General features: G+C 46.6%; 1 protein-coding gene across 6 annotated transcripts in view; it reads right to left on the reverse strand.

The window, feature by feature from the left end:
- Positions 1-22,704, reverse strand: part of LOC138799007 (pancreatic lipase-related protein 2-like) — a 31,435-nt gene that overhangs the window by 912 nt on the left and 7,819 nt on the right. For 2 of the 6 annotated variants that reach the window (XM_069979693.1, XM_069979691.1), the window contains exons 2-12: positions 17,084-17,132; positions 13,985-14,139; positions 10,712-10,837; positions 6,864-7,004; positions 4,884-4,992; positions 4,684-4,794; positions 4,499-4,603; positions 3,562-3,680; positions 671-800; positions 308-419; positions 11-184 (exon numbers count right to left, since the gene is read on the reverse strand). In XM_069979693.1, the coding sequence (XP_069835794.1) occupies positions 11-184; positions 308-419; positions 671-800; positions 3,562-3,680; positions 4,499-4,603; positions 4,684-4,794; positions 4,884-4,992; positions 6,864-7,004; positions 10,712-10,837; positions 13,985-14,139; positions 17,084-17,132 (1,331 nt within the window). Of the gene's footprint in view, positions 1-10; positions 185-307; positions 420-670; positions 801-3,561; positions 3,681-4,498; positions 4,604-4,683; positions 4,795-4,883; positions 4,993-6,863; positions 7,005-10,711; positions 10,838-13,984; positions 14,140-17,083; positions 17,212-18,398; positions 18,528-22,704 lie in introns of those variants that run through there. The other 4 variants (XM_069979692.1, XM_069979690.1, XM_069979695.1 and 1 more) reach the window with 4 other exon arrangements.

Raw genomic sequence — 22,704 nt, forward strand, 5'->3', positions numbered from 1 at the left:
ATAGACTTACATGCTGCCGTCTTCTCCTGACTGGACGTCTATCCTCCCGGCCCCCATCTTGGAACGCGGGACGTTCGGCAGCAGAGAGGGTGACGTCCAAACAAAATCCACACAATTTATTTCATCCAGTTTTATATCTGAATCAAAGAATCCGTAGTAAGAATTACCAGGTGTGAATGATCCCCTAAAAAAACGTAAAAAAGGTTTATGTTTCGGTCTACGCTATAATTCTCGCATTCTATTCATGAACAGGGAGGCTCAGGATGAACAGACACTTATACCCTTCTATACCCCCGATGTCACTCACTTCAGCACCTGGTGCCCCTCCGAGGAGATCTCGTCACCGTACAAAGACACAAAAATCTGTCCCGTAACCGTCCGGCTTCCAAGAATCGTCACCTCAACCTTATATCTGTAGCCTGGAATAGAAAAGGAGCCAAGACCACCATTATAATGGCGGAGAGTTATCAATCTTTGTTGCCCATAGCAACCAGTCACAGCTCCCATAGCAACCAGTCACAGCTCAGCTTAGTATTTCTGAGCTGAGCCGTGGTTGGTTGCTATGGGAGGTGTGGTTGGTTGCTATGGGCAACAAAGATCTGAATTAATCTCAGCCTTTGTCTATAATAAGCCAGAGCGTTAGAAATGGTTAGTCTCTGGTAACACTCACTGGAGAAGAGGTTCGGGTCATCCCCCGTGTTCAGGTAGAAGGTCTGCCCCCACGCTGTGACTCTATGAGACGGTTCAGAAAAGTGCCCCATGGGTGGGCAGCCGTCAGCGGGGCAGGGGAAGCAGGAGCCCTGGGGTGACAGCACATGGTCAGCTATAGGGGGCGCTCCAGACACATCTACTTATACAGAGATCTGAGTAATATAGAAGTAAGACAGTGTCTCATATACACAGGGAGGTGTCTCATATACACAGGGAGGTGTCTCATATACACAGGACCTCACAGACTGTCTCATATACACAGGGAGGTGTCTCATATACACAGGACCTCACAGACTGTCTTATATACACAGGGAGGTGTCTCATATACACAGGCCCTCACAGACTGTCTCATATACACAGGGAGGTGTCTCATATACACAGGACCTCACAGACTGTCTCATATACACAGGGAGGTGTCTCATATACACAGGACCTCACAGACTGTCTCATATACACAGGGAGGTGTCTCATATACACAGGCCCTCACAGACTGTCTCATATACACAGGGAGGTGTCTCATATACACAGGCCCTCACAGACTGTCTCATATACACAGGGAGGTGTCTCATATACACAGGCCCTCACAGACAGTCTCATATACACAGGGAGGTGTCTCATATACACAGGCCCTCACCGACAGTCTCATATACACAGGGAGGTGTCTCATATACACAGGACCTCACAGACTGTCTTATATACACAGGCCCTCACCGACAGTCTCATATACACAGGGAGGTGTCTCATATACACAGGGAAGTGTCTCATATACACAGGGAGGTGTCTCATATACACAGGGAGGTGTCTCATATACACAGGCCCTCACAGACTGTCTTATATACACAGGGAGGTGTCTCATATACACAGGCCCTCACAGACAGTCTCATATACACAGGGAGGTGTCTCATATACACAGGCCCTCACAGACTGTCTCATATACACAGGACCTCACAGACTGTCTGATATACACAGGGAGGTGTCTCATATACACAGGGAGGTGTCTCATATACACAGGCCCTCACAGACAGTCTCATATACACAGGGAGGTGTCTCATATACACAGGCCCTCACAGACTGTCTCATATACACAGGGAGGTGTCTCATATACACAGGGAAGTGTCTCATATACACAGGGAGGTGTCTCATATACACAGGGAGGTGTCTCATATACACAGGACCTCACAGACTGTCTCATATACACAGGGAAGTGTCTCATATACACAGGGAGGTGTCTCATATACACAGGGAGGTGTCTCATATACACAGGCCCTCACAGACTGTCTCATATACACAGGGAGGTGTCTCATATACACAGGCCCTCACAGACTGTCTCATATACACAGGGAGGTGTCTCATATACACAGGGAGGTGTCTCATATACACAGGACCTCACAGACTGTCTCATATACACAGGGAGGTGTCTCATATACACAGGACCTCACCGACAGTCTCATATACACAGGGAGGAGTCTCATATACACAGGGAGGTGTCTCATATACACAGGACCTCACCGACAGTCTCATATACACAGGGAGGAGTCTCATATACACAGGACCTCACAGACTGTCTCATATACACAGGGAAGTGTCTCATATACACAGGGAGGTGTCTCATATACACAGGGAGGTGTCTCATATACACAGGACCTCACAGACTGTCTCATATACACAGGGAGGTGTCTCATATACACAGGACCTCACCGACAGTCTCATATACACAGGGAGGTGTCTCATATACACAGGCCCTCACAGACTGTCTCATATACACAGGGAGGTGTCTCATATACACAGGGAGGTGTCTCATATACACAGGCCCTCACAGACAGTCTCATATACACAGGGAGGTGTCTCATATACACAGGACCTCACCGACAGTCTCATATACACAGGACCTCACAGACTGTCTCATATACACAGGGAGGTGTCTCATATACACAGGACCTCACCGACAGTCTCATATACACAGGGAGGTGTCTCATATACACAGGACCTCACAGACTGTCTTATATACACAGGCCCTCACAGACTGTCTCATATACAAAGGGAGGTGTCTCATATACACAGGCCCTCACAGACTGTCTTATATACACAGGCCCTCACAGAGTGTCTCACATACACAGGGAAGTGTCTCATATACACAGGACCTCACAGACTGTCTCATATACACAGTCTCTCACAGACTGTCTCATGTACACAGAGCTTCACAGACTGTCTCATATACACAGGAAGATGTCTCATATACACAGGCCCTCACAGACTGTCTCATATACACAGGAAGATGTCTCATATACACAGGCCCTCACAGAGTGTCTCATATACACAGTGCATCACAGACTGTCTCATATACACAGGACCTCACAGAGTGTCTCATATACACAGGGAGGTGTCTCATATACACAGGACCTCACAGACTGTCTCATATAAACAGGCAGGTGTCTCATATATACAGGGAGGTGTCTCATATACACAGGACCTCACAGAGTGTCTCATATACACAGGGAGGTGTCTCATATACACAGGACCTCACAGAGTGTCTCATATACACAGGACCTCACAGACGGTCTCATATACAAGGGAGGTGTCTCATATATAAGGCAGGTGTCTCATATACACAGGCAGGACCTCACAGAGTGTCTCATATATAAGGGAGGTGTCTCATATACACAGAGCCTCACAGACTGTCTCCTATACCAGGTGGTGGAGGTTGTCTCATGGGGTGTCTCATATACTCACAGTACCATATGCAGAGGGCCTCAGCCACATCATAGGGTGTCTCATATACACAGGGGAAGGTGGGGGGTGTCTTATATACAGGGCATCACATGGTGTCTCACATGGAGAGCTGCCACTTACGGCTTTAAACATCTCGTAGTTTGGACAGGGATAGCCGAGGAAGCCCCCTGGATTGCGGACGCTCTCTACATAGTAGCGGAAGGCCTGTAGGTGGTTGCAGGCGATGGTCTCCACTATATCTGATGGGACAGATGAGTAGAGCTATTGTTTTCTGGTATCAGGCACAGTATACGCTATGTCCACAATCTCATCCCCCTGTCTTGTAGTCACACACCCGGCAATCTCATAGGAAGCCACCATGTCCGGTACAGACTACCTTTCCTTACATGCCCTTTTAGTGGCGTACTGTCATCTCATCAAGTGCTGGTATATTGGGAGAATAATACTTCACTTCCCCTGTGGGGGGCGCTGCAGGAGAATAGAACACCCGCTGCCTACAGATCACTGCTGATCACTGGGAATTTCAGCTTTAGTCTTTGGTTGGAGGACTTGATCATCAGAGAGTGTCCAGATTAGTCCATCCCCTTAAAGGTGTCTTCCACCATTCATGACATAGTCCCAGGAGGTAGGACCTCCACTTATTGGAAACTTATGGGAGACCAATTGAAATATGAAATGATGCAGACACTTGAGGAGCCACCACAACATCATGGGGGCGTGGAATAAACTTGCTGGGAGGTGGAAGACAAAACACACACACATGTCCACCATCTTTGTTGCTTGACCCACTCTCTGCATTACCGGTGGCTGAAGAAGTTGGATGCAGCCCCAGGGAGTCCTGGGAAAGGATACAACCTATGGCTGGATCCATGTTTCCAGGACCTCTTAGGGCTGCATCCAACTTCTAATCTAAAGCCGAGAGTTCAGGTTCGGCCCAATCCAAGCGAGGCTCGAGGTTCTCTCATCTCTAGTCAGGACAAAGGATCTGACAGAAGAAAAGGAACAGATGAGACTTTCACTGCTACAAATGGCGCCGTACGGGGGCAGCAGAACTTACCGTTGATGTTGTTAAGAAAGCTGAGTCGGCTCGGGCAGCCCGGCATTTGTCGTCCACCATTGGGATAGAAGTCATAGTGACCTGCTGGTTTTATTAGGCCAAGACCTAGCGCAAAGACAATGACGAGACGTCAACACCGACTCATCCGTTACTCTACATAGATTCCACCAGAGATGAGGATCTACCGAAAAGTGGGTCGATGTCTGTGTGAATCACGTCAACGAAGTCGGCATCAGAGGCGTCAAGTGAGACCTCATTGGGTGTATCCTCAAAATGGAGCCGAGCCGGGTCAAGACCTGCCAGGGAAAGGTTACAGATCACATGACCTGTTACACGGGACAGACTGACATCCAGGACACACGCCTGTATCCTACAGACAACATACCAGTGATTCTCCGGAGCCCAGGATGTCTCTTCCCAGCCTCTCCGCCCACCTGAGCTCCCAGACTGTGTCCCATGATGTGAATGTTTCTCGGGGAATAGTCCAGTTCTTTCTAGAAATGAGGAAAGAACAAGATCATAGGTGCAGCACGAGAGGAACCCTAGAGGGCCAACTGGGTGCCCATTGCTATAGGTCACATCTCTAGGATTTCCCTTATACTGCTTATGTATTTGGGGTCCTTCTGCTATAATCTGCTCTTCTCAGAGAATAATCCTGGAGATGTCACTGAGGAAAGGAGATCATAGAGGAGGAGAGGAGATCACAGAGGAGGAGAGGAGATCACAGAGGAGAAGAGGAGGTCATAGAGGAGGAGAGGAGATCACAGAGGAGAAGAGGAGATCATAGAGGAGGTCATAGAGGAGGAGAAGAGATCACAGAGGAGAAGAGGAGGTCATAGAGGAGGAGAGGAGATCACAGAGGAGATCATAGAGGAGGTCATAGAGGAGGAGAAGAGATCACAGAGGAGAAGAGGAGGTCATAGAGGAGGAGAAAAGATCATAGAGGAGGAGAGGAGATCATAGAGGAGGTCATAGAAGAGGAGAGAAGATCATAGAGGAGGTCATAGAGGAGGAGAGGAGATCATAGAGGAGGGGAGGTGATCATAGAGGAGAAGAGGAGATCATAGAGGGGAGAAGATCATAGAGGAGGAGAGGAGATCAATGAGGAGGGGGAGATCATAGAGGAGAAGAGAAGATAATAGAGGAGGAGAGAAGATCATAGAGGAGGGGAGGATATCATAGAGGAGGGGAGGAGATCATAGAGGAGGAGAGGAGATCACAGAGGAGGAGAGGAGATCACAGAGGAGGAGAGGAGATCACAGAGGAGAAGAGGAGATCACAGAGGAGGAGAGAAGATCATAGAGGAGGGGAGGAGATCATAGAGGAGGAGAGGAGATCATAGAGGAGGAGAGGAGATCACAGAGGAGGTCATAGAGAGGGGAGGAGATCACAGAGGAGGAGAGGAGATCATAGAGGAGGAGAGGAGATCACAGAGGAGAAGAGGAGATCATAGAGGAGGAGAGGAGATCATAGATGAGGTGAGATCATATAGGAGAAGAGGAGATCATAGACGAGAAGAGGAGATCATAGAGGAGGAGAGGAGATCATAGAGGAGGAGAGGAGATCATAGAGGAGGAGAGGAGGTCATAAAGGATGGGAGATCATAGAGGAGAAGAGGAGATCATAGAGGAGGAGAGGAGATCATAGAGGAGGAGAGGAGATCATAGAGGAGGAGAGGAGGTCATAAAGGATGGGAGATCATAGAGGAGAAGAGGAGATCATAGAGGAGGAGAGGAGATCATAAAGGAGGGGAGGAGATCATAAAGGAGGGGAAGAGATCATAGGGGAGGTGAGGAGATCATAGAGGAAAAGAGGAGATTATAGAGGAGGGGAAGAGATCATAGAGGAGGGGAAGAGATCATAGAGGAGGGGGAGATCATAGAGGAGGGGAAGAGATCATAGAGGAGGGGAAGAGATCATAGAGGAGGGGAAGAGATCATAGGGGAGGTGAGGAGATCATTGAGGAGAAGAGGAGGTCATAGAGGAGAAGAGAAGGTCATAGAGGAGTAGAGGAGATCATAGAGGAGGAGGGGAGATCATAGAGGAGGGGAGGAGATCATAGGGGAGGTGAGGAGATCATAAAGAAAAAGAGATTATAGAGGAGGGGAAGAGATCATAGAGGAGGGGAAGAGATCATAGAGTAGAAGAGAAGGTCATAGAGGAGGAGGAGGGGAGGAAATCATAGAGGAGAAGAGGAGACCATAGAGAAGGTGAGGAGATCATAGATGAAGGGAGGAGATCGTAGAGAAGGACATGAGATGTTAGAGGAGGAGATGAGATCACAGATGAAGGGAGGAGATCATAGAGGAGGGGAAGAGATCCATCCTGGGTCCCTATAGATAATATAATGTGCCCCGGTCCCCACCTGCCAGGTCCTGAGCACGTAGGCGATCTCGGCTCCCACCACTCGCACGTTGCTGGTGGCTTGGCTGTAGATGAGGACATTCCCGGAGCCGTGATGCCAGTCCACCCCGATACAGTTCACGTCTTCCACCTGAAGAATCTCCTGCAGAACAATGGTGCACGTTATGGCGGTGCTGAGGGAAGCAATTTCCTGCGTCGTCCGCTTTGGTCATTTATTGGCGCAGAAGATACAAATGTTTCTTATTGTAAATAGAAGCAGATTAACAATCCCCAAAAATTAAAGGAGCGCCCCCTGTTGGGTGGGGGCTCCAGAGAAGGGTCTAGTATTAGGTAGCAGTCTATGGCCGTGCTGAACTGCAGTTACCCAGATTCACAGAGTGACACAGATCCAGGAACACAGGCCCCACCTAGTGGGTATAGCCAGCCGTCGGGGAGACCCCTAAGGAAACGGAGCACATTGCAGTAGAGTTCTCGGCACTGTCACCCCCTCTACCACAACCCCCCCCCCTCCCCTGTTATCGGGAAGAGGATGGTCCCCCAGCGTGGATAAGTCTTCTCCCCCGTCACTAGTAGCCTCCCTGGAGCTGCACTAGCCCAGGGCATATACATACTATAGTACCGACCTGACTATATGATGATATTATGAGGGCTCTCTATGGTTTTATTATCTGGGCTGTATATGCTAGTAATACTATGATACCATATGGTGGTATTATGAGGGCTGTGTATGGCAGTAATATTGTGACACTATATGGTGGTATTATGAGGGCTGTAAATGCTAGTAATATTATGACACTATATAGCTATATTATGAGGGCTGTTTATGGCAGTAATATGACACTATATGGTGGTAATATGAGGGCTGTGTATAGCAGTGATATTATGACACTATATGGTGGTATTATGAGGGCTGTGTGTGGCAGTGATATTATGACACTATATGGTGGTAATATGAGGGCTGTGTGTGGCAGTAATATTATGACACTATATAGCTATATTATGAGGGCTGTTTATGGCAGTAATATGACACTATATGGTGGTATTATGAGGGCTGTGTGTGGCAGTAATATTATGACACTATATGGTGGTATTATGAGGGCTGTGTGTGGCAGTAATATTATGACACTATATGGTGGTATTATGAGGGCTGTGTGTGGCAGTAATATTGTGACACTATATGGTGGTATTATGAGGGCTGTATAAGCTAGTAATATTATGACACTATATGGTGGTATTATGAGGGTTGTATATGCTAGTAATATTATGACACTATATAGTGGTATTATGAGGGTTGTATATGCTAGTAATATTATGACACTATATGGTGGTATTATGAGGGTTGTATATGCTAGTAATATTATGACACTATATAGTGGTATTATGAGGGTTGTATATGCTAGTAATATTATGACACTATATGGTGGTATTATGAGGTCTGTGTATGGCAGTGATATTATGACACTATATAGCTATATTATGAGGGCTGTTTATGGCAGTAATATTATGACACTATATAGCGGCATTATGAGGGCTGTGTATGGCAGTAATATGGCACTATATAGCAGCATTTTGAGGGCTGGGTATGGCAGTAATATTATGACACTATATAGCAGCATTATGAGGGTTGTGTATGGTAGTAATATGGCACTATATAGCAGCATTATGAGGGCTGTTTATGGCAGTAATATTATGACACTATATAGCAGCATTATGAGGGCTGTGTATGGCAGTAATATTATGACACTATATAGCAGCATTATGAGGGCTGTGTATGGCAGTAATATGGCACTATATAGCAGCATTATGAGGGCTGTATATGGCAGTAATATTTTGGTACTATATAGTGGTATTATGAGGGCTGTTTATGGCAGTAATATTTTGGTACTATATAGCGGTATTATGAGGGCTGTTTATGGCAGTAATATTTTGGTACTATATGGTGGTATTATGAGGGCTCTTTATGGCATTAATATTGTGACACTATATGGTGGTATTATGAGGGCTGTGTATGGCAGTAATATTTTGGTACTAAATAATGGTATTATGAGGGCTGTGTATGGCAGTGATATTATGACACTATATGGTGGTATAACGAGGGCTATGTATGGCAGTGATATTATGACACTATATGGCTATATTATGAAGGCTGTGTATGGCAGTGATATTATGACACTATATGGTGGTATTATGAGGGCTGTGTATGGCAGTAATATTTTGGCACTATATAGCAGCATTATGAGGGCTGGGTATGGCAGTAATACGTTAGAATTATGTGAAAGAATTTCATACTACTCACTCAATCTCCTTTTATTACATATTATCACGCAGTGCCCTCATTCCGTAAGTCTATGACTGGTGGAGACAGTGGTTCAGGGATCAGTCAGCAGTGAGATCAGTCAACAGCACAGGCTGAATGTCTACAAAGTTCAGATAATATCGTTTACAGATTTTTCTGCTAATCTGGAGCATAGTCTGTATATGTTACGACTCCACGCTGAAAAAATCTGCTACATGTGAATACGGGGGCATCTCATCTACATGTCCTGTGCCAAACCACAACAAACCCAAATCTGCTACGTGTGACCGGTGCTTAGAGAATCCCATCTACATGTCCTGTGCAGAACCGTAACAAACCCAAATCTGCTACATGTGACCGGTGCTTAGAGAATCCCATCTACATGTCCTGTGCCAAACCACAACAAACCCAAATCTGCTACATGTGACCGGTGCTTAGAGAATCCCATCTACATGTCCTGTGCAGAACCGTAACAAACGCAAATCTGCTACATGTGACCGGTGCTTAGAGAATCCCATCTACATGTCCTGTGCAGAACCGTAACAAACCCAAATCTGCTACGTGTGACCGGTGCTTAGAGAATCCCATCTACATGTCCTGTGCAGAACCGTAACAAACCCAAATCTGCTACATGTGACCGGTGCTTAGAGAATCCCATCTACATGTCCTGTGCAGAACTGTAACAAACCCAAATCTGCTACATGTGACCGGTGCTTAGAGAATCCCATCTACATGTCCTGTGCAGAACTGTAACAAACCCAAATCTGCTACATGTGACCGGTGCTTAGAGAATCCCATCTACATGTCCTGTGCAGAACCGTAACAAACCCAAATCTGCTACATGTGACCTGTGCTTAGAGAATCCCATCTACATGTCCTGTGCAGAACCGTAACAAACCCAAATCTGCTACATGTGACCGGTGCTTAGAGAATCCCATCTACATGTCCTGTGCAGAACCGTAACAAACCCAAATCTGCTACATGTGACCGGTGCTTAGAGAATCCCATCTACATGTCCTGTGCAGAACCGTAACAAACCCAAATCTGCTACATGTGACCGGTGCTTAGAGAATCCCATCTACATGTCCTGTGCAGAACCGTAACAAACCCAAATCTGCTACATGTGACCGGTGCTTAGAGAATCCCATCTACATGTCCTGTGCAGAACCGTAACAAACCCAAATCTGCTACATGTGACCGGTGCTTAGAGAATCCCATCTACATGTCCTGTGCAGAACCGTAACAAACCCAAATCTGCTACATGTGACCTGTGCTTAGAGAATCCCATCTACATGTCCTGTGCAGAACCGTAACAAACCCAAATCTGCTACATGTGACCGGTGCTTAGAGAATCCCATCTACATGTCCTGTGCAGAACCGTAACAAACCCAAATCTGCTACATGTGACCGGTGCTTAGAGAATCCCATCTACATGTCCTGTGCAGAACCGTAACAAACCCATACGTGACTATACAATGTAATAAGAATCAATGATGTAAGATGCACAATGTGGCGCCTGTGACCCTGGGAATGTACAGGGGACACAAACTTACCCGACACAATTGTGGCACCCAGTTATTCTCCGCTTTGTCCCCCATACCATGGACAATCAAACACGTTCTTCTCGATGGGTTGAACAATGAGGCCTTCACGCTGTTCACGTTTCTCGCATCGATTTCCTGGGGGGAAAAAAAATCAAAAACCAATTACAGTTTCTGTTCAAAGATTTAATAAGTATTTTGCCTTTTTTTCAGATCTTTCTACTTTTTGTTGGCAGAATATTTCGTATTTCTGAACTTTAGGTATTTATCTATTCAGCTGGTGACATCTAGTGGCCATATGAGGTTACTACATCTTACTGCAACCTAATCAAATCCTGCAGGAGAATGTGATCCCAGATGGGGCTGCGCCCCCCGATAACTTGGGGAATACGTTATCCACCTTCTATCATACATTTACTAACTGTTTTATAGTTAATAAGATGAAACAGCAGCAAATCTACTGCTGCTCCATGGGAACAGTCATCAAGCAGGCTTTTTAGGGATTTAGGGATCCCGACTTTTGAGGATCCCTAAATTTGGGCTATAGGTGTTAACAATGGAATCTTATTGACATCCCATTTATGACGAGATGGTACAACTACTAAAAAAGAAAAAAAATGCAGATCCATCAGCTTGCTGACTGTTTCCGGATAGTAAATTTATTGTTCTGCACAAAAGTAAACAGAAAAATAAGTGAAACCAGTAGAACCTGTAATCCAGATACATGATACAAGCGGCAAAGTCCAAGCTTAGCGACAGACGAGGAACTTCACTTTAAGTAAATACAGTTGTGTAAAGCAGGAAAACTGGTTTTCTGCCGTGTCCTGGGATTTTCTTTATAGCATTTGCCCCATACAGTCAGGATGAATTAAAGGAAATGTTCACCATCACCATTGCAGCTGCTTTATTGATTCAATTAGGTAAATAGCCTTAAAATGTGGTTATTGTGGTGGCGCTGTTTCATTGGTGACTATGGAAATAAACAGTCCATGATAGTGGTGAAAAGTGGTACTGCAAGTAAAAAATGTTAAAACAGGACAACAGCCGCCTCTATAACAAGACAGCCGCCATTATAACGGAATGACAGCCGCCTCTATAACAGGACGACAGCCGCCTGTATAACGGGACAGTCACCTCTATAACAGAACAGGAGCCTCTATAACGGGATGACAGCCGCCTCTATAACAGGACAGTCACCATTATAACGGGATGACAGCCGCCTCTATAACAGGACAGTCGCCTCTATAACAGGACGACAGCCGCCTCTATAACAGGACGACAGCCGCCTCTATAACAAGATAGCCGCCATTATAACGATATGACAGCCGTCTTTATAACAGGACAGTCGCCTTTATAACGGGACAGGCGCCTCTATAACGGTACAGGCGCCTCTATAACAGGACGACAGCCGCCTCTATAACAAGACAGCTGCCATTATAACGGGATGACAGCCGCCTCTATAACAGGACAGTCGCCTCTATAACAGGAAGACAGGCGCCTCTATAACGGGACAGGCGCCTCTATAACAGGACAGCCGCCATTATAACGGGATGACAGCCGCCTCTATAACAGGACAGCCGCCTCTATAACGAGACGACAGCCGCCTGTATAACGGGACGACAGCCGCCTCTATAACGGGACGACAGCCGCCTCTGTAATGGGACGACAGCCGCCTCTGTAATGGGACGACAGCCGCCTCTATAACAGAACAGGCGCCTCTATAACGGGACGACAGCCGCCTCTATAACAGGACAGTCGCCTCTATCACAGGATGACAGGCGCCTCTATAACGGGACGACAGGCGCATCTATAACAGGGCGACAGCCACCTCTATAACGGGACGACAGCCGCCTCTATAACGGGACGACAGATGCCTTTATAACGGGACGACAGCCGCCTCTATAACGGGACGACAGCCGCCTCTATAACGGGACGACAGCCGCCTCTATAATGGGACGACAGCCGCCTCTATAACGGGACGACAGCCGCCTCTGTAATGGGACGACAGCCGCCTCTGTAATGGGACGACAGCCGCCTCTATAATGGGACAGGTGCCTTTATAACGGGACGACAGCCGCCTCTGTAATGGGACGACAGCCGCCTCTGTAATGGGACGACAGCCGCCTCTACAACAGAACAGGCGCCTCTATGACGGGACGACAGCCGCCTCTATAACAGGACGATAGCCGCCTCTATAACAGGACAGTCGCCTCTATAACAGGACAGTCACCTCTATAACAGAACAGTCGCCTCTATAACAGGACAGGCGCCTCTATAACAGGACAGTCACCTCTATCACAGGACGACAGTCGCCTCTATAACGGGACAGGCGCCTCTATAACAGGACGACAGGTGCCTCTATAACAGGACGACAGCCGCCTCTATAACAGGACAGTCACCTCTATAACGGGACAGTTGCCTCTATAACAGAACAGTCGCCTCTATAACGGGACAGGCGCCTCTGTAACAGGACAGTCGCCTCTATAACAGGACGACAGGCGCCTCTATAACAGGATAGCCACCATTATAACGGGATGACAGCCGCCTCTATAAAGGGACAGGCGCCTCTATAACAGGACGACAGGCGCCTCTATAACAGGACGACAGGCGCCTCTATAACAGGACGACAGGCGCCTCTATAACAGGACGACAGCCGCCTCTATAACAGGACGACAGCCGCCTCTATAACAGGACGACAGCCGCCTCTATAACGGGACGACAGCCGCCTCTGTAACGGGATGACAGCCACCTCTATAACGGGACGACAGCCGCCTCTATAACAGGACGACAGCCGCCTCTGTAACGGGATGACAGCCGCCTCTATAACAGGACGACAGCCGCCTCTATAACAGGACGACAGCCGCCTCTATAACAGGACGACAGCCGCCTCTATAACAGGACGACAGCCGCCTCTGTAACGGGATGACAGCCACCTCTATAACAGGACGACAGCCGCCTCTATAACAGGACGACAGCCGCCTCTATAACAGGACGACAGCCGCCTCTGTAACAGGATGACAGCCACCTCTATAACAGGACGACAGCCGCCTCTATAACAGGACGACAGCCGCCTCTATAACAGGACGACAGCCGCCTCTATAACAGGACGACAGCCGCCTCTATAACAGGACGACAGGCGCCTCTAACAGGACGACAGGCGCCTCTATAACAGGACGACAGGCGCCTCTAACAGGACGACAGCCGCCTCTATAACAGGACGACAGCTGCCTCTGTAACGGGACAGCCACCTCTATAACAGATGACACATCCCCTTTAAGGACCCACCTGATGCCTCTTGTGGTTTCCCCTGGTGAGGAGGAAGAAGCGGGTGTTAATGGTTCCTGGGGACCAGGGCAGTGGTATCCGCAGTCTCTTCGGGGTCCCGGACCAGGGTTCCATGTCAGAGAAGCAGCCCAGCTGGTCATAGCAGATTTCCTTCCCTGCAGCCGGTCAGAGATAGGGTTAACAGTGCAGATAGCCTCGCTTAATCAGTGTATGCAGTGTCTATGCAGAGCTGTGTGTCTCCATGGTAACAGACTACAGACGAGCCCTGTGTAGTCTGGTCCTGCAGTCATGTATGATTCCATGTCCTCCTGCTGGTACCAAATGGACAGAAGCAACATGGAGTTTGTATTCTGTAGCCATGGAGGCACAGGGGTCTGCACAGAAGCTGCAAACACAAAACGAGAGATCAGGTATGCAATGTTCCTTGATTTTTTTTTATGTTATTGGCTGCAAATGAATGAGCCCTTATGAGCTGAAGAGGTGACAACCGACAATACTCACAATGACAGAGCCCTTAGGGCAGGGATGGGGAAACTCCGACCCTCCAGCTGATGCAAAACTACAATTCCCATCATGCCCGGACAGCCAAAGACAACAGCTGGAGGTCCGAAGGTTCCCATCCCTGCCTTAGGGGTTGTCACCCACTGAATGGTTCCCCAGCGCAGAAGACTGGAGACGTCCTGGGACCATCACATCCGCAGCGCAGATCGCTATTACTGTTTGGCTCCTGCAGTAATGTGTCAGCCCTCCTTTCCCCATAAGAAACAATAGAGCCACAAGGGATGGGAGAAGCTGCAGACTGTTATATTGTATCTGCTGATAATTCCTCACGACTTTGCTGGTTCTGCAATGCTCTGCAGACAGATGATGATGGTGGTTATACTCCCTCTCTAGGATTAGTCCCTGTGGTCACCTGATATCGCTGATCCCTTGGGGTCTGGCCGCCTGCGCTGATCTCCCCCCTCCGCCTCGTCCTAATGTCAGGTGTGATCCAGCCGTAGAAATAAATATTATCCTGACATTTATAGATGACGCCTCCATTGTTCCCAGAGCTGTGAGGGTGTGAGGTGAGATGAGCTGCGGGGACAGGAGCTGCGACCTCCTGCAGAGCAGATGGAATGGCCAAGAAAAGGGGAATGATCCAGAAACATCTCCAGAGAATCCGAGTACAATCACCAGGAGTGACATGGCGGAGGCTGCGCTGTTCCTGCAGGTTATGTGTCAACATCCACAGTGCAGGGGGAAAGGAAGTGACCCCCTGTGTTACCGAGGCAACAAGAGATGAGAGGTGCAGGGGGAAAGTAAATGACCCCCTGTGTTACCGAGGCAACAAGAGGAGAGAGGTGCAGGGGGAAAGTAAGTGACCCCCTGTGTTACTGAGGCAACAAGAGGAGAGAGGTGCAGGGGGAAAGGAAGTGACTCCCTGTGTTACTGAGGTAATAAGAGGAGAGAGGTGCAGGGGGAAAGTAAGTGACCCCCTGTGTTACTGAGGTAATAAGAGGAGAGAGGTGCAGGGGGAAAGTAAGTGACCCCCTGTGTTACCGAGGTAACAAGAGGAGAGAGGTGCAGGGGGAAAGTAAGTGACCCCCCCGTGTTACTGAGGTAACAAGAGGAGAGAGGTGCAGGGATCACAGGAGACTTTACCTTCCTTCTTGAAAAAAAAAACAGTGCCCCCACTCTGCCCTCAGGCTGTGTCTGGTATCACAATTAGTCTCCATTCACTTCAATAGAACTGAGCTGTAATACCGCACCCAGACTGAGAACAGGAGTGGTGCTGTTTCTGGATAACCCCTATAAGGTCACTTACAGACTGCAAACCCTCTGTCTATGTGTATACTGAACAAGAGCTGTGATCATGGAGGACATGGCGGCCGGAGGGAGGACATGCCCCTGAGGAGCGCAGCACATGAGGTCATCAGTAATTAGCTACAGCTTCCAGTGTCATCCCCCCTTATCCCCCTCTGCACCTATATAGTTATGTACCTATATACCTATGCATCTGTGCACATGTGGTACCTGTATACTTATGTACTTATATACCTATGTACCTGTATACTTATGTACTTATATACCTATGTACCTGGGCACTTCTGTAACTGTGCACTTATGTACCTGTATACCTATGTACCTGTGCACTTCTGTAACTGTATACCTATGTATCTGTATACCTATGTTCCTGTGTACTTATATACCTAAGCACCTGTATACTTATGTACTTATATACCTATGTACCTGTGCACTAATGTACCTGTATACCTATGTACATGTGCACTTCTGTACCTGTATACCTATGTTCCTGTGTACTTATGTACCTGTATACCTATGTACCTGTGCACTTCTGTACCTGTATACCTATGTACCTGTGCACTTCTGTACCTGTATACCTATGTACCTGTGCACTTCTGTACCTGTATACCTATGTACCTGTGCACTTCTGTACCTGTATACCTATGTACCTGTGCACTTCTGTACCTGTATACCTATGTACCTGTGCACTTCTGTACCTGTATACCTATGTACCTGTGCACTTCTGTACCTGTATACTTATGTACCTGTGCACTTCTGTACCTGTATACCTATGTACCTGTGCACTTCTGTACCTGTATACCTATGTACCTGTGCACTTCTGTACCTGTATACCTATGTACCTGTGCACTTCTGTACCTGTATACCTATGTACCTGTGCACTTCTGTACCTGTATACCTATGTACCTGTGCACTTCTGTACCTGTATACCTATGTACCTGTGCACTTCTGTACCTGTATACTTATGTACCTGTGCACTTATGTACCTGTATACCTATGTACCTGTGCACTTCTGTAACTGTATACCTATGTATCTGTATACCTATGTTCCTGTGTACTTATATACCTGTATACCTATGTACCTGTGCACTTCTGTACCTGTATACCTATGTACCTGTGCACTTCTGTACCTGTATACCTATGTACCTGTGCACTTCTGTAACTGTGCACTTCTGTACCTGTATACCTATGTACCTGTGCACTTCTGTAACTGTATACCTATGTATCTGTATACCTATGTTCCTGTGTACTTATATACCTATGCACCTGCGAAGCTGTTGTATTCCTACTCACCCAGGATGCCCACCGGGAGGCCGAGGAGGATGATGAGAGTTCTGATCATCTGGAGGAGGAGGAGAGGACAATGATGATGGATGATATACTGTGTATACAGGTTACGATTTTTCATAAATTCATTCATTACAGAAATACAGAAGCAGGAAAGATTTAAAGGGACGGCATCCCCAAATATACAGAGTTATATTACATCTCTTAGGCTGGGTTCACACTGCATTTTTACAATCCGTTTTTTTTTTTTCAACCACTTTTTGCAAAAAACAGATTTGTGGCATCCAATTTGATCAGTTTTTCCATTCATTTCCATGATAAAAAACATGTGACTTGTCTAATAAGTGAATGTGTAGCAGTATACGGGGGTGTCGGCCACTTTTCTATCTCTGACTGATCACACGTCCAGCTGCTGCTCTCTGGTGTCTGCACCCACCTGAGGCTCCTATGACAGATACGGACCCCACATCCCATATATACTACTGGGGTCTCCAGGACATGGCTGCTCCTCTGCACCAGTGATCCCCAACCCATGTCTCTCCTACTGCGGCAACACTACAAATCCCAGCATGCCCGGACATTATGCTGTATACTGTACGCAAATTAAAGGGGTTGTTCACCAAATTTTTTTTTCTTTGAAATCAACTGGTGTCAGAAAGTTCTATAGATTAGTTATTTACTTCTATAAAAAAAAATCCCCAGTCTTCCAGTACTTATCAGCTGCTGTATGTCCTGCAGGAAGTGGTGCATTCTCTCCAGTCTGACACAGTGCTGCCCTCTCTGTCCATGTCAGGAACTGTCCAGATCAGCAGCAAATCCCCACAGAAACTTCTCCTGCTCTGGACAGTTCCTGACATGGACAGAGGTGGCAGCAGAGAGCACTGTGTCAGGCTGGAGAGAATACAGCACTTCCTGCAGGACATACAGCAATTGATAAGTACTGGGAGACTGGAGATTATTTTTTTTAATAGAAGTAAATTACAAACCTCTGGCACTTTCTTGTGAAGCCCCCTTTAATGTCGGCCACCGTCTCCATTCTGCAGTCTTGAGTCTCACTTTACAGCTGCTGTACATGGACACAATGTTTTGCAGCGTTGCAGTGATCTCCCAGCAGCTGTCAATCACTGTGAAGCCCCGCCCACAGATATCTATTTAGAACGTTCTATTTATAATAATGGATCCTCTATGATGTGGAGATGGCCGGGATCTCTGTGTGTGATGACTGTGTGTACAGCGCTGCAGAATAGGTCGCCGCCATATGGAGAGGAGCCTCTCACCTGGAGCGTATGTCACCTGGGGGGCAGAGGAGACGTGTGCTCACCTGTCAGGACGAGTCCGGGCTCCTTCACTGATCCAGCTGCTCTATTAGAGTGTCAGCTCTTCAGGCCAGACACAGGATGGGAGGCCGGGTGCCTGCAGACGGAGGGGAACCTCGCCAGGTCATGTGACCCGTATAATGTACACAGCAATTATCACCCGCAGGATGGAGATTACCGGAGATTTATAATCCCCGACAACACGTGATAGGGGGCGACACTGAGCCTGACCCCCCCCCCCCCCCCCCCCCCCCCCCGCTGCTCCTTATAGACGGACATTGTCCAAGTATATAAAAGAGGCCAAATAATCGTCTTCTTATTACAGCCTCATGTATCTAAGCCTCACATGTGTGATACTGTCTGATAAGGTGTTGTATCTAAGCTTCGCATGTGTGATACTGTCTGATGAGGTGTTGTATCTTAGCTTCGCATGTGTGATACTGTCTGATAAGGTGTTGTATCTAAGCCTCCCATGTGTGATACTGTCTGATGAGGTGTTGTATCTAAGCCTCCCATGTGTGATACTGTCTGATGAGGTGTTGTATCTAAGCTTCGCATGTGTGATACTGTCTGATGAGGTGTTGTATCTAAGCTTCGCATGTGTGATACTGTCTGATGAGGTGTTGTATCTAAGCCTCCCATGTGTGATACTGTCTGATGAGGTGTTGTATCTAAGCCTCCCATGTGTGATACTGTCTGATGAGGTGTTGTATCTAAGCCTCCCATGTGTGATACTGTCTGATGAGGTGTTGTATCTAAGCCTCCCATGTGTGATACTGTCTGATGAGGTGTTGTATCTAAGCCTCCCATGTGTGATACTGTCTGATGAGGTGTTGTATCTAAGCCTCCCATGTGTGATACTGTCTGATGAGGTGTTGTATCTAATCCTATTTTGTGTGATACTGCCTGTACCTAATCACATCATATGTTAAAGGGATTGTTGCCCAAAATATTTTTTTTAAATCAGCTGGTGGCAGAAAGTGTCAGAGATTTGTAATTTACCTCTATTAAAAAAATCTCTGGCCTTCCAGTACTTATCAGCTGCTGTATGTCCTGCAGGAAGTGGTGTATTCTCTCCAGTCTGACACTCTCTCTGCTGCCACCTCTGTCCATGTCAGGAACTGTCCAGAGCAGCAGCAAATCTCCATAGAAAACCTCTCCTGCTCTGGACAGTTCCTGACATGGACAGAGGTGGCAGCAGAGAGCACTGTGTCAGACTGGAGAGAATACACCACTTCCTGCAGGACATACAGCAGCTGATAAGTACTGGAACATTTACAAATATCTGGCACTTGAGACCAGTAAAAGAAAACTTTATTGGGGTGAACATCCTCTTTAAACTGTCTGCAGAGTAGTTGTATCTAAGCCTATAATTTGTGAAACTGTCTGCTGTATCTAATCCTATCATGTGATACTATGCTGAGCCTGAGCTCTTGTATCTAATCCTATTGTGTGATACTGTCAGCTAAGCTGCTGTGTTTCCACTTCTGGTCCTTCAGTGCCATCTAGTGTCAGCAGATCATACAGCAGGATACAGATACATGTACACAGCAGGATACAGATACATGTACACAGCAGGATACAGATACATGTACACAGCAGGATACAGATACATGTACACAGCAGGATAGAGATACATGTACACAGCAGGATACAGATACATGTACACAGCAGGATATACAGGATACAGATACATGTACACAGCAGGATACAGATACATGTACACAGCAGGATACAGATACATATACACAGCAGGATATACAGGATACAGATACATGTACACAGCAGGATACAGATACATGTACACAGCAGGATACACAGCATACAGATACATGTACACAGCAGGATATACAGGATACAGATACATGTACACAGCAGGATACAGATACATGTACACAGCAGGATATACAGGATACAGATACATGTACACAGCAGGATACAGATACATGTACACAGCAGGATACAGATACATATACACAGCAGGATATACAGGATACAGATACATGTACATAGCAGGATACAGATACATGTACACAGCAGGATACACAGGATACAGATACATGTACATAGCAGGATACACAGGATACAGATACATGTACACAGCAGGATACAGATACATGTACACAGCAGGATACACAGGATACAGATACATGTACACAGCAGGATACAGATACATGTACACAGCAGGATATACAGGATACAGATACATGTACATAGCAGGATACAGATACATGTACACAGCAGGATACAGATACATGTACACAGCAGGATACACAGGATACAGATACATGTACACAGCAGGATATACAGGATACAGATACATGTACACAGCAGGATACAGATACATGTACACAGCAGGATACACAGGATACAGATACATGTACACAGCAGGATACAGATACATGTACACAGCAGGATACAGATACATGTACACAGCAGGATACACAGCAGGATACAGATACATGTACACAGCAGGATACAGATACATGTACACAGCAGGATACAGATACATGTACACAGCAGGATACAGATACATGTACACAGCAGGATACACAGGATACAGATACATGTACACAGCAGGATACAGATACATGTACACAGCAGGATAGAGATACATGTACACAGCAGGATACAGATACATGTACACAGCAGGATACAGATACATGTACACAGCAGGATACACAGCAGGATACAGATACATGTACACAGCAGGATACACAAGATACAGATACATGTACACAGCAGGATACAGATACATGTACACAGCAGGATACAGATACATGTACACAGCAGGATACACAGGATACAGATACATGTACACAGCAGGATAGAGATACATGTACACAGCAGGATACAGATACATGTACACAGCAGGATAGAGATACATGTACACAGCAGGATACAGATACATGTACACAGCAGGATACAGATACATGTACACAGCAGGATACACAGCAGGATACAGATACATGTACACAGCAGGATACACAAGATACAGATACATGTACACAGCAGGATACACAGCATACAGATACATGTACACATCAGGATACAGATACATGTACACAGCAGGATACAGATACATGTACACAGCAGGATAGAGATACATGTACACAGCAGGATACAGATACATGTACACAGCATACAGATACATGTACACATCAGGATACAGATACATGTACACAGCAGGATACACAGCATACAGATACATGTACACAGCAGGATACAGATACATGTACACAGCAGGATACACAGGATACAGATACATGTACACAGCAGGATACAGATACATGTACACAGCAGGATACACAGCATACAGATACATGTACACAGCAGGATACAGATACATGTACACAGCAGGATACAGATAAATGTACACAGCAGGATACAGATACATGTACACAGCAGGATACAGATACATGTACACAGCATACAGATACATGTACACATCAGGATACAGATACATGTACACAGCAGGATACACAGCATACAGATACATGTACACAGCAGGATACAGATACATGTACACAGCAGGATACACAGCATACAGATACATGTACACAGCAGGATACACAGCATACAGATACATGTACACAGCAGGATACAGATACATGTACACAGCAGGATACACAGCATACAGATACATGTACACAGCAGGATACACAGCATACAGATACATGTACACAGCAGGATACAGATACATGTACACAGCAGGATACAGATACATGTACACAGCAGGATACAGATACATGTACACAGCAGGATACACAGGATACAGATACATGTACACAGCAGGATAGAGATACATGTACACAGCAGGATACAGATACATGTACACAGCAGGATACAGATACATGTACACAGCAGGATATACAGGATACAGATACATGTACACAGCAGGATACACAGCAGGATACAGATACATGTACACAGCAGGATACACAGGATACAGATACATGTACACAGCAGGATACACAGCATACAGATACATGTACACAGCAGGATACAGATACATGTACACAGCAGGATACACAGCATACAGATACATGTACACAGCAGGATACAGATACATGTACACAGCAGGATACACAGGATACAGATACATGTACTTACAGCTCAGTCTTCTTCCTCTCCATCATCTCCACACTGTAGTAACTATTGAGGACCTGCGGGTCATGTGATCAGGTCCTTCATCCCTCTCTCTCTGCAGGTCCTGCTTGCTGATTTCTCACCCTGCACTACAGTGACCAGGCTGAACATCAGACCACTGGGCCCCTCTCCCTGTCTGGGCCCCCTGGAGGCGTTGTAGGC

Source organism: Dendropsophus ebraccatus, chromosome 8 (genome assembly GCF_027789765.1).
Source record: "Dendropsophus ebraccatus isolate aDenEbr1 chromosome 8, aDenEbr1.pat, whole genome shotgun sequence".
Classification (NCBI taxonomy): domain Eukaryota; kingdom Metazoa; phylum Chordata; class Amphibia; order Anura; family Hylidae; genus Dendropsophus; species Dendropsophus ebraccatus.